Source organism: Tuber melanosporum, assembly GCF_000151645.1.
Source record: "Tuber melanosporum whole genome shotgun sequence assembly, scaffold_20, strain Mel28".
NCBI lineage: Eukaryota > Fungi > Ascomycota > Pezizomycetes > Pezizales > Tuberaceae > Tuber > Tuber melanosporum.
In genome coordinates, this window is record NW_003298864.1 from 396,954 (window position 1) to 409,981 (window position 13,028).

Below are 13,028 nucleotides of genomic sequence, written 5' to 3' on the forward strand. Positions count from 1 at the left end.
AATTATTAGTTTTGTTTTATTTTTTGTTTTAAGTATCTTTTTGATACTTGGTTTGTTTTAAGTATAGGTTAATACTTGGTTTTGTTTTATTTTTTGATTTAAGTATTGCTTTAATACTTAGTTTGTTATAAGTATCAGTTGATACTTGGTTTTGTTTTATGTTTTGTTTTAAGTATCATTTTGATACTTGGTTTGTTTTGAGTGTTGTTTGATATTTAGTTTTGTTTTATATTTTGTTTTAAGTATCGTTCTGATACTTAAGTTGTTTTACCAAAGTGTATTATTTGATAGCTTTGAGTAGTTTCGTTCTTGCTACACATGAAAAGATTTGTATATTTAAAGACTGCCTAATTCCACAATGGAAATGACAGACTTTGACAGACAGTATTTCAATATACTTGGTTGAATGGTTATGTTTTTGTTTCTCAGTACACCCTAGAAGCCTGCTTTAGTTCTCAGCTCTCGCCTCCTCTATAGTAGAGCAGGCTACTGGTCAACTATTGCATCTATCACCGATAACATAACTTGTACCTTACGAACACGTTACGAGAGCTGTATGGTATTCTCTCGCAATCAATTGGGTAGTGTTTAGAAGAAAAAAAAACCATTGAGGGGATTGCGATTAACTCTACTGCTCAGACCCTATTCATAGATAGGGTAAGCCTATGTTGAAAGCCAGATTTAGAAGAAAAGTTCTTTGAACACTTTAAAGCAGGAAGAAATGAGGGAAGAATTGTATGGAAATAGTGGTTTCGAGTACAAGCGATATTAGGGTTTTCGTGAACAGTACCCAAAGGTCAGTTCTGAGCTCCTTCAGTTTAGCAATAGGTGGTTTGCCAGCTTCCTTAGTCAACACAAAATTCGCTTGAGATGTATCACAAAAAAAGCCTAAAAGATACTGGAAGAATACCAAGTACTAATTGTTAACTAGTTACAATTCAACTGACTAAACTCTCAGCCTTCTACAAACTCTTATCTTGATATTGTTCTCTGCCATCCAGTCTGCCACATTGAGCTTTTCAATATTTGTAATTTGGATGAGACTCTGATCCCTTTAGAATACCTCGATGGTAAAACATACGAGATTTGAGGAGTGAAAACTGTTTGAAGTCCTCTCAATCTGGCTGGAATAAATGACAGGCATAGTTTGTCTTGTGTGTTTTTGTAGATGGGGTTGCTCAGGTTCCTGTAATGGTGATTTTTTTTTGGAAAGTGTACACGGCTAAGAGATAAGCAGTCAAAATACGATTTCTGAGAGCTCATTAAATTTAACAAGAAAGCATACATGAAAAACAAGCTATTTTTACACTACATTGAGGACTATCTAGTTCAGGTATCCTGTGGTCTCTCTATCTTGTTTGCAATTGATCTAATAAGATCTCATAAGATCCTTACTGTTCTACAAAAAATACGACCATACAATATTACACCCTCCCTGATTCCATGCTGCTATATAAGTCAAGTATAGCCTCTCAACGTCGCTATTAACAAGCCCTTCAAAGATCTTATCCCCGAGCAAACCAATATGGCAATTTTCCAAGCTGAAACTATCAATAGAGTTCTGAAGTAGAGTGTACACCAACACAGGATACTCATAACCTGCTGTCAGGGTGAGGTTTTCTACAGGTTCTGTTAGGAAAAAAAATACATCATATGCAGGATTTTTCGAAAAGTGGGATTATCACTTCCTGTGGATGGAAGTACCAATTCTGAGTTAGATATTGAGGGCTTTTCTGGGCTGGAGATTGGGAATTGGAGGGAGGATATTAGGACTGCACCTACCGAGGCAGACATTTCTGTGGCCGAAGATGAAAACATTGATGTAGAATTTATAGATGCCTGAAATTCATCTTCATCAAGTATTGGTAGTCAGGTACTCTTGCTACTGGACAAGTATATTTGTTAGAAATACCCGGATCTGATACCTAGGAGTCACTCTAAGTAGGGTAACCTCACTCGGAATCGGAATCTCTGGTCTCCAACTCCCCGCTTCAGCCCCCTTAAGGGGCCTGCACATCATCATACATATCAATCTCAGTTGCATCCTGTGACTATAATACCAGAAGATTGAAGATGTCAGAATAACACTGTATACGTCACTGCCATCTATCTGACTAGATATTGTCCATAGATTATATGAGATGGGCCCTTTGGCTAGGTCTGGAAAGTGGAACGGGGTAAATCCATCAACTACCCAGGGAGTTACTAGGCTACGAATATGTACCATCATTGATATGGGCTATAGGTAACGGGACATTTTTGCACGAAGAGATGGTATCAAATGGTATATGATCTTAACAAGAGACCAATACATTCACATCCACCCTACAATAACCAAAAGAGTCTAGAACTTGGAGGGACACTACCATGGAAGCCAATAGACTTCACAGAGTGTTATAATTAGGTTTCAAAATAAGTTATAGCTGTGGGGATGACTCCTACTACTATAACAGTTATAGAATCCCTATTATCCAGAGCAACCAAGCATTGGAGACTAAGGGAATATTTGCCAATCCAGTGGAATAGCTTTCTGCAAATTAGTAGGAAGTTCTCTGTAAGATATCTATCAGTTGGGTAAGGAGTTATGAAGGTTTGAACTCAGGTGACATAGAAGAGTTGCAATTATAACTACCTTCGCAGATGCAACCCGCAAATAAAACTGATCATTTCATAAATGACGGAGATAATTGGGGCCAACTCAATTTGACTTGAGAACTAGGCCACAAGTCTAAAAGACTCTAATGATCAGATAACTACTATTGGGAACAGTATGATTCCAAATTAGTTATATCATAATTAGCAAAGAGGGTGTGGTGATTTTCAGGGTCTCCAGGTATTCGCACCTGTTAAGAATACCCGACGTTGCGAGTTATAATAAGAGAGGTACAGAGTTGTATAATAAATAGATGTAGTCCACGAATACTCAGACGCGGAATATAAATATTGCAGTACCTTCCAAGCTTTAGACATTATCAAGCAACGGAGAACAGACCTTAACAATATAATATTGTTTTTATGATTCTATCTTACTTTACCAAATTTACTTTGCTCTTAGTAGTCCTAAGTGAAATGAGTGAATTTGAGCCTTCCTAGATAATCTCCGTCTACAGAAACAAATCTTGGTTGGCCCAGACAATTCTGAAGTCTATCAGATTGTCTCCGCCTAACAATATTAATACCCATAAAGTTGAAATTATAAGACACAGTGTCACCTTGTCGCTTATCATTTCCCTAAATAGCCAGCCAAGATATTGCGTACTCCCCTGCCATAGCACGCCACACACCGGCCCGAGACGGCGGATTTCAAGAGTTTTTATACTATGATATCACTACTACTATCAAAAGCGGGGATCAAAATGTTGAACCTTGGTGTCTCAGAGCACGTCAGCACAGTGTGTCACATCCCTGTCGTGTGTCACATCACCGCTAAGTACGTTAGATGGGATTTACACCTGCAGTCAGTATAATCCTGAATTAAAATTTTTGGACAATAGCTGATATCCGAATCTATGCTTGGAAGTCATGGCAATCATATAACGTACACTGTTATTCTTAGAATTTCTCCCAGAGCCAGCAGATGCACTAATGCTGTTGTGCAGCTCCTTGGAAAAGCGCTTCTCGCGGCTTTTCTAATCACCAGTCAGTTTTTTAACTGCGACGAACTTGATTGCTGTGCTAATGAACTCATTCGCGGCAGTAGCTGCCAATTTATAAGAGGGTAATTGAGATCCTACCCTTGCTCCTGATCAAAACTAATAAAGCAGAGCATCAGGTTCTCGTCATCGTAAACACACCATAGCTGGTGAAATCCGATAGTCTATCATGATACATGGCGCCTCGTGACCTTTTCGGCTAGATATTTGATCCTTTACGCCATGTTATACCGTTCCGTCACTTTCTCCAGCTGATTCACTCCCAAATTTAGAAGGATTACACCTGATGGCAAACACATAGGACCACCATCACCTGTTCTCGATCTACCCCAACACCCGGAAGAACAATAACTCCACTCAAGTTTGACAACCCGGATGGCCGCGGCAAGAGGTGCTGGGGGCGGCGCCACAGACCTTTCGCTAGGGTGAATGGTGCTATCGAGAATCGGGAATCTAGAGGAGATTACGCAGGATATGAAGCTCATTCTTCACGGGATATAGACGCTGAAGGATAAGGGCAAGGAGATGCCAGGGAGTTTGCCCGATGAGGAGCTTGAGAGGATCAATCAGGTATAGAAGCAGGAATGAGGGAACTACTTCAAATGATTGTATCTCTCATTGACCGCTGGAATCTTGGCTTCTTACCATCGCCACGGCGGGGTGGCGCTCTTAGCTTTTTTGCACAGATATCAAATTTCACCCGGAGATGATGGGTCCCACCAGGATAAAACGCGAACCAATTCGGAATCATGCGCAAAGCTCTCAACAGCTAGGTGTTTTATAACTCAGGCGTCGGGATATCTAGGCTAATTCCCACCACTACCACACTCCTGGATAGTAACTGCCTATTATGATATCATAGCCCACGTGGCTGTGCCATCCAAGGTGAAATCGTCGCCAGATCTAAACCCCACTGCGGGCATCGACTAGCAAGCGCGACCACAAGACCAGAGACTCGTTCAATCGCTGTTCACAGTAAACGAGTAGGCCGGGTGCTAACTAACCTGGATCTTTCCTTTTGAGTACATACCAGGGTATAATGTATGAGCACCTGTAGCTTAGAGAATGGCGCAATGTCGTAAAGTCTGCCTTGCTTTTTCTTTCTTTCTTTTCTTTCACAAGTGTACTATGCTTGTACTGTCCTATAGTGTGCCGAGCAGCTCCAAGAATTCCAACACTATATGGGACCCATCTCCACTAAAGAACTCCACTGCTATGAGTCTGTCCTACCCCCCTCCCAAAAAAAAAACCCCCCCGAAGAACTATAGGAGCTCAAAGTACCCTACTAATCCAGGTTCCAAATATGATACCAGTATTGGGCTTGGTAAGATGTGGGTGAGATGATACTATGCACAGCAATCCTGTCCTTTCATCTAACATGTATGATGGTACAGTGCTCTCCCCCTGTAAACCCACCTCGGTGGGTCAAGCTCCATCTCTTCTACTCGAGTATTTCCCTGACCCCAATTTTTCACCTTTCTATTTAGGAAGGCGGTCACGGGGTAAAATAACAGACAAACTTTCACGTACAAGACCGAACTTGGAGCTGCATAGCCTTATGGAATGGACCTCATCGTGAGACAAAATCATGGTTGGCACCCCACTGCTAACTATCATAGATAGCGCGAGTATTGCACGGTGTGAATTGGGCATACATTAGCATACTTACATCTGAAAACCACACAGCACCGCACAAGCAAATCACTAAGGGGACAAAAAAAATGACTGCATATCATTACCCTCCCTACCTTCCTACCTTACCAACTATCACTCCACGCCCAACAGCTAAAGTAGAAAGAGAAAGAAAAATAGAAAGGAAAAATCCTAGACATATATGATACCAACAAACGGTCAGACAGACAGACAAGCAAATAAACCCCCTCACTTGCTCACCCACTTCATAGCCCTCACTACAACCCTATATACACCCCCACAAACCCTCAATCGACCGATCGACCAATCTAGCGAGCAGTAATCCACCACCTCACCTCGGTAAAGCAATTAGGAAGGAAGGCAATTCCAATCACCCGCCCAATTCACGGACGGAGTTGCACGAGAAAAGGAAAGATAGTAAGAAGTAAGAGTACAAATAAGAAAACACTAGACATTTGGGCAGGGGGAGCTTTTTTCCTTTTATTTTGTTTCGCAAGTAGGCGTTCGTGAATGGGATGTACAGTACTAACTACAGGATAGGTAGGATGGGAGATGAGGGGGATTTTGAAATGAAGAGAGAAAAAAAGCAATGGAACCCCGGATAGAAAAGGAGAAAAAACGAGAATAAAATTGGCGAAAACGAGGAGGGAAACAGGGGAGGAATTAGTAGTAGGAGGTTTGCTTTCATCCCTTTTATTTTTTCCAATCGAGGGAGATAAGATTGTGAGAGGTTATAACACCAAGGAGGAGGGAGAATGGGAATGAAGGTACATAGGTGAGGGAAGAAGAGTGGGGGGATAGAGGGAGAGGTTATATTATTCATCGTCGGCGTCAGGCATTTCTTCATCCCCGTCTCCGTCTAGGGGTACGTCAACTTCGGGATCTAGTTCCGACTCCTCATCCGAAGATTCTGCTATTTTCTCTAGGTCTTCCGGCTCCTCTGGGTCATGTTCTTCTTCTCCTTCATCCTCGTCCTCGCCTTCATTCTCCACATCTTCAGCAACAGGTTTGGAAGGAGATACAGCTTTAGGTCTCGGGGTAGCCTCCACATCTTCATCACCACCCCCCTCGTCAACGACCACCTCACTAAGTTCCTCCTTCCGCCCCCTCAGTTTTCTAACGACCGGCGCGACCTTGGGCTTCTCTTCAACCTCCAAGTGATTGACGATTTCCCGGAAATTTGGCCCCAGCCGGCCCTTATTCCTGACAAGCCTCTTCATGAAAACCCTCTCATCGATTGCTCGTGACAGAACCGCAAGCACAAGTTTCCCTGTGAAGTCGCAAAGACGCTGCTCGTGCAGGAGTACGTTGCTCTCGCCCCGATCCTCCGATGAGGGCTGTTGTTCGTCGTCGTCTGCGGGTTCGTCATTCTCGCCGGGCTCAAGGGCCTTAAGGGCTACGTTTGCGAATGACTTTTCCAGAATTTCAAATATTTTAAGGAGGTCGGTTTGCACGGACTTGTCCAACTTCTTACCAAGCGCTGATATTCGCACTGCTAGCTCAGAGGCTCCGGAGGTGCCGGCTTCGTCTTCATTGGCGGCGCGATTGTGGTCGGGTTTACTGGCGCCGATGCGGGCCCCTGCGCCGATGAAAAGTGTTGCCAGACCTAAGATTGCGGTACCAGAGGTGATTTTCATAGCATCAACGTTTTTTCCGCGTCTTTGTAATTTCGATGATTCTCTCCATTACCGTTTCACCCCTTGTCGCGAGCTTGTCGGAGTCAATGTCCTCCTGGTCTGCAAGGGTGCTGATCTTCCACATGAAGTAGAATTCTAACGTTTTCATCGTGCGGATGATGAGCTCTTCTTCGAGCTCGTCTGACGTACCGCCGCGCCTGAGGAGTTCTATTAGCGCCTCAACGGGTTGGAGCATGTCCTTGGGCCCAGAAGCAACGGGGGGCTCCTCCATTATCTCCACACAGTTTGTTATCGACGCAATGTATTCTAGTCTGCGAACGGTGTTTATTAGCTCTGTTAAACTTGCGTCGCTGAATTTGCCTTTGCCGAGATTTTTTCCTCGAACGGCATTTACAAGCATAGTGACGGTCTCATCCTTGAGTTGGCTGAGCTTTTGTTCTGTAACTTCGTCGAGCTCTTCAAACGTTTTGGCATGAAGAATTGCTGCGCTAGCTTCTTTAAGAACGGACTCGTCGGCATGAGTAAGGAATTGCCGATTTATCTCCTCGAGTAAGGACGCATAAACGGTCGATTGGCGGAGTTCCTGGAACACATCGAGCTTCATCAATTGCTCAAGGCGCAGAACAGAGGCGGCCGCGTCTGGATCTGGCCCGAACTTCTTGAGAAGAGGAGGTATATACTTGGTTAATCTCCTAGAGACCGCCTCGTAATGCTTCTCAATTTCCTTGCCGGTGCGCTGTGATCGAATCAGCATAAGAACTGGGGGAAGAGTGATGATATACCTACCTTGGTAGTGCCTTTCTTTCTCGCACCTAATTCACCACCTTCATCAATACTGGCGGCAACACTGGCGTTCAATATATGCAGCAATATGGCCTCCTCTCTAGGATCTAAAGCGATAGCACTCTTAATTCGCTTCTCCACATCCTCTTCCTCAACTCCTGGATCAAGACGATTGGCCGAGTGGTCATAAAGTAGATATCTTGCAGTGATTTCCCAATCGTGAATCTCCTCAACCTCCTCCCAAAGAGAGCCTCCGGCAAGAGAGAACCGACTCTCTATATGATCGCCAAGCCTTGTAACAGCACCGTTACTCCTCTCAGCAACCTGGGACTGGCCATCTGGATCGTCCCCTGCATCCTGCGAATCATAGGAAGCCAGCGCCTCCACAAGACATTTTAATCTGATCCAGCCGAGGGTGGGTCCTTCGTAGTTCTCGTCTTCGGTATCATCCCCCAGCGCTTCCTCAACGGCCTCTTCCCCGCCAAGGTCCCCTAACCTTTCTTGGAGGACATCCTTAAGGTTCGCGACAAAGAATCCAACAACCGCGCGACGGACTTTGGGCTCGGAATCAAATAGTAGTCTACCAACGGTATCGATATCGGAAGGCTCAAGATAACCCGCTTCCCTAACAGCGTCTAGCAAGTCCGCTGCTGCGGCTCTAACGTTAGTATCCGCATCTCGCGCTGCCATCTCAACCATTCTCGGCCGGAAGCGCTCGGTAAAGTGCCTAAGGTTTGATATTGATTCTTTTTTCTTGAAAAGCTTAGTAAGCGCCTTCACGACTTCGAGACGAGTCAATGGGGTTGTGTCAGAGAGAACCCAGCCAAGGTATCGAAGATAGGAACCATCAAAGAAGAGGTCTGGCAGAGTCAGAATCCATGAGCCGAGCTCACGGACACAATCAGAGCGGATTTTAGCATCGATGTCGCGATACCGATGAACGAAGACACTGAAAAAAAAAAAAAACACATCTTAGTAAGATCCTCCCCAATTATAACCTCGAAAATAGAACATACATGTTGAAAATATCCTTAATCACGGTCTCTATCGCCTCCCTTCTCTCTTCGCCATCCTTTAATTTCTGATCGAGCGCTCTAATCCGACCCTCATTGCGACTAGACTTTTTCTTTTCGGCCTCAAGTTGTCTGTTTGTCGTGCTGTTGGCTTTTCTCGCCTCTGCCGCGATTTGCGCAAGACAACTCACAAACTCTAGCGCCACGATAGTAGAGGTGTGTCGGAACTGCCTCAGCGTCGAAGAGGACATAGCAGTTATCCATACTTCAATCCCTTCCATAAGCCCAGGATCGGAGTATAGAAGTTCTCGGGCGGCGAATGTAGTGATTAGAGAATGGAGGAAAGAAGCAAGAATCGGGCGAAATCGTCTGAATTCGGGCTTTTTGGACGCAAGAGGATATTCAGCGTTTTTTTGCTGGAGGAAGCTTTAGTTAGCAGGCAGTTTTTATAATGATGAGTTATACGGGGAATTAACTCGTTGGAAAGCATCTTGGATTTGTGAGAGGGTAGTATTTGCGGTATCTTGATCTTCAATGTCGTAGTCGGTGACAAATTTATGGCAGCCGCAGCACTATCGTGGTGATTAGGTTAGTTTCAGTTAGTTCATACAGAACAAGCTAAATGGGGGCCGTGGGATGGCACACTTTAAGAATAAAATTAACCAATTCCTTCATAGCCTCTCGACTATTCTCCTCATAATTGATTGTCCACGCCTGCGCGACATCATCGTCATCACCCCCTTCAAACACCGATTCTGCGCCACAGTAAGCATCACCCTACAATCGCCAACGCGCCAATGCCGAAACAAATGAAGTCTTCGGGAAATGGAAATATTCCTACCGTAGAGATCATTATGCGCGGATTCCTCCTCCTCCTCCTCCTCATTATCGTCATCTCCATTCGCAGCCTTTGGCGACGGCTTCGCCACGGCCTTGCCCTTTGCCCGCTTAGCCTGCTCGGTGGTTGCTTTCCTAGCGGGGGGAGCGACATCGGCGGCAATTGATGTTCGTGGTTTCTTGGTAGGTGGCCTCTTGACGGGAGCACTAGCAGCACGATCTCCGCCACCATCTCCCCGTCCTCCAGCGCCCCTAGCCGCAGCGGCATTCTTTCTCCTCCGATCTTTTTTCTCCTCTTCATCGGGTTCGCCTTCATCCTCATCTTCCTCGGAAGATTCCTCAGTAGTCTCTGCTTCACTATCCTCCTCCTCTCCTTCATCATCATCATCGTTATCATTCTCATTTTCAGCACTTCCACCTTTGTCTTCCTCGTTTTCACCCTCCCCTCCTTTTCCACCTACATCTTCCTGCCCTACCTCCTCCTCCACCTCCTCCTCCTCTTCCTCCACAGGCCGCTTCCGCTTCGCTCGTGAAGGCTTTGGTGGAGTTAGTTGTAAAGAGTAGGGTAAAATTGGCTTCTTGATAACCCTTGTAGAGCGGCGGGGGTTTCCCGTTTCTGCACCATTCTGCGTGTTGTCATTGCTCCAGGCGAGTGTTGCTACTACTCCGGCAGCGGTAGACGCGTTCTCATCTGTGGCCTCGGCGGCGACGAGGCCGCTATCGCCGGCGACGGCAGTGTCGTCGCTTGTGTCCATTGTGTCAGGTGGAGTGGACGCGATGCGGGAGGGCATCTGTGTGCTTGTTGGAGGGGTGATAAGAGCTTGAGGTGAAATCCTTGTGATCAGATGCGCGTGTGTTTATTTATCATTCGGTTTCTAGAGGGGGTAATGTTTGCTGGAGAGTTGGTGGGTGTCTTATCAACTGCGTAAGTCGCGTGGGAAGAAGAGGGTAGAAGGAAAACAAAAGGAAAAAAATGGGAAACGAGGTTGCTGGATTTGGTTTCGGCGGTAGGTGGCACACCGAAGTGGGTGGGCAATGGTGATGGCAGTGGTGGACGTGTAGAGTGATCCTGACTTGACTTAACCGGTCACCGGGGGGTTGCTCGAGAAAAGAAATGGCGATGAGCTTCCTTTCTCTTACCCTTGAAGAAAATTGGAAATACGAAATGAAAAAACAAAAATAAAAAACAAAAAACTCGCGGTTGGAGATGCTTGAAATTTGTTGAGACTCAATTCTCTCGAGGAATATGTATAGCCCGTAGCAATAATTTCCACCAGAGAACTCTCGATAATGCACAATCGAATTTTGTTTTGAATTCCCTGGGCTTCTTCCGGTAAGGCGGGTAGGGTTAGGGTATGACTAAAAACGCCCAAATCACCGTCACAGCCGCTCACTCACAATTTCTCCTATTTCTTATCCATTTCACGTGACCCACCACTCCCAAGTCAAATCGATGATTCCCCTCTAACTTGATTCCATCCCGACTCTCATCTCCCTATCAGCAACCGCCACCAATGCCAAAACCACCCCCAGCCCCACCGCCACTCACGCCCTCGAAGCCAACTCCTCTCCCCGGCCACGGTTCAATCCACGCTCGCCTCCTGCCCCCCTCGCAGACCACCCTCCCTCACCTCCACTTCACTTACCCGCTAAAACTAATATCCATCCCGTCCCCGCCATCAACAACCAACACTTACCAGACCGTCTTCCAACTGACCTATGGCGGAGGCCTCGTCTCAAACGACCAAGTTTACCTACGCATTGTGTTGGAACCGAGTTCGAAGTTATGCTTGTTAACCCAGGGTAGCACCAAGATATTCAAACAAAAAGTCGAGGGAGATATCGCACGGCAGGCGCTTGACGTGAGGTTATGTCGGGGGGCAAGGTTGTTGTTGTTGCCGGACCCGCTACAGCCATTCGAGGGGTCGGTGTTTTCGCAGATTCAGAGATTTTGGTTGCAAGAGGACGAAGGGGAAGGGGAAGGGGAAGGGGGGATGGTGGTGTTGGATTGGGTCACTGAAGGACGAGCAGCGAGAGGGGAGAGGTGGGAATTGGAGAGGTTTGAAAGTCGGAATGAAGTTTATTGCACTGGTTCTGGGAGGTTATTACTGAGGGATGCGCTCGTGTTAAACTCTTTATCCTCCACCAACACCCGGGAAGAGAGCTTGCGCGGCAAAATGGACGGCCTGGTAGTCTTCGCGACGTTGATAATTCGAGGTTCCGCATTCGAGAGGTTGGCTACTTTTACAAAAGATAAGTTTTCGAACGAGCCGAGGATTGGGGGAAGGAATTTTGACACTGGTGGGAAGGTGGGCGGCGCTAATGGGAGGAAGAGGAGGGATGTGTTATGGACAGTATCGGAGGTGAGGGGGTTTGTGCTGGTGAAGGTTTCCGGCTGGGTGCTTGAGGAGGTCAGAGGTTTTTTGAGAGAGGTTTTGATAGATGGTGGTGATGTGATTAGCGAGTTTGGGGAAGATTGTTTGTTATGTTTGCGGTAGTAATAGTGGGTTATTATGGGATATGGGTGCTAGAGGAGATTGTATATAGACTTGGAAGGGAGAAGGGGAGTTTCTTGCGAGTGTAGATATCCTAGTCGATAGGACTGTAGAGTTATTTGTAGTACATACGGTGGATATTCTGGCTGATAATAATAGCGGAGTAGGTTGCTTGTGGCGCTGGCGGTTTCTATTGTTGAAGTATCATAATAGTCTAATATTCTTTGCATTGCTCGCACTGTGACCGCCGACAATAAACGTGCGCCGTAAATCTACCAATTTGCATGACCACTAACACCTCAAGAACCCGCTTTCTCTATGAGAAAAACAGGAGCCGGTGGGGGGATAGTGCCATTGTTCGAACAAGCGAGTTCAAACATCGGATACCGCACTGTAAATGATAGTTCCAAAGTATCGCACAGCACGAGGCAAGACGGGCAGGCTAGACACCATCTGTCACCAAGATCCCCAATACCGGGTACTGAAAGAACAATATTCGGTCGGATCGGTAATGCGTAAAAGGTACTTGATCGATGAGGATTCAAATGGAGAAGTCGACAAACGAAAAAGGAAAAGTGTAAAATCAAACAATGGTCCACGATCGTTTGGGATAGCACGGTTCTTTGGCTTATTCCCACGTCCGTAATCACAGAGTTGTTTGAATTCACTTTCTGTTCACTCGTATACTCGTTTTCGTAACGTTCAGATTTCGTTGTTGTAGCTCGTTCGTATTCTCGTGGTTTCGCGCGTCGTTGAAAACTTAAGAAAAGAAAGGTGGGAAAGATCCCCTAAGTACAACAAGAAAAATTTCCCTTCTCAACTCTCAAACAAACCCTTCCATCGTGAACAAAACCCTAGAAACCTCTACCATGATAGAAACAGAGTATTCCAAATCGGAGAAGAAATGAATCTGAAATTCCCCCCAGCAGTACTTGAAATATTATCATACATAGCATT

At 45.6% G+C, this 13,028-nt stretch overlaps 2 protein-coding genes; one reads left to right on the plus strand and one right to left on the minus strand.

Moving 5' to 3' along the window:
* Positions 1 to 6,096: 6,096 nt before the first annotated feature.
* On the minus strand, positions 6,097 to 10,618 carry GSTUM_00005741001 (uncharacterized protein). XM_002837811.2 has 7 exons: positions 9,669 to 10,618; positions 9,385 to 9,516; positions 9,216 to 9,311; positions 8,743 to 9,155; positions 7,730 to 8,675; positions 6,953 to 7,679; positions 6,097 to 6,912 (listed from the first exon to the last, which is right to left on the minus strand). Exons 1-7 carry the CDS (start codon positions 10,365 to 10,367, stop codon positions 6,122 to 6,124), a joined length of 3,804 nt encoding a protein of 1,267 aa, XP_002837857.1. The 5' UTR covers positions 10,368 to 10,618; the 3' UTR covers positions 6,097 to 6,121.
* Positions 10,619 to 11,090: 472 nt separating this feature from the next.
* Positions 11,091 to 12,198, plus strand: GSTUM_00005742001 (uncharacterized protein; the record flags this gene model as incomplete). XM_002837812.2 has 1 exon in its annotated part: positions 11,091 to 12,198. One exon carries the CDS (start codon positions 11,091 to 11,093, stop codon positions 12,072 to 12,074), a length of 984 nt encoding a protein of 327 aa, XP_002837858.1. The 3' UTR covers positions 12,075 to 12,198.
* Between the last annotated feature and the right edge of the window lie 830 nt (positions 12,199 to 13,028).

Coding starts and splice junctions, on each gene's coding strand:
- GSTUM_00005741001 (XM_002837811.2), bottom strand. CDS start 10,367: ATGCCCTCCCGCATCGCGTCCACTCCACCTGACACAATGGACACAAGC. Junction 9,156..9,215: donor TCCAAGATGCTTTCCAACGA/GTTAATTCCCCG, acceptor AGCTTCCTCCAG/CAAAAAAACGCTGAATATCC. Junction 8,676..8,742: donor ATTAAGGATATTTTCAACAT/GTATGTTCTATT, acceptor TTTTTTTTTCAG/TGTCTTCGTTCATCGGTATC.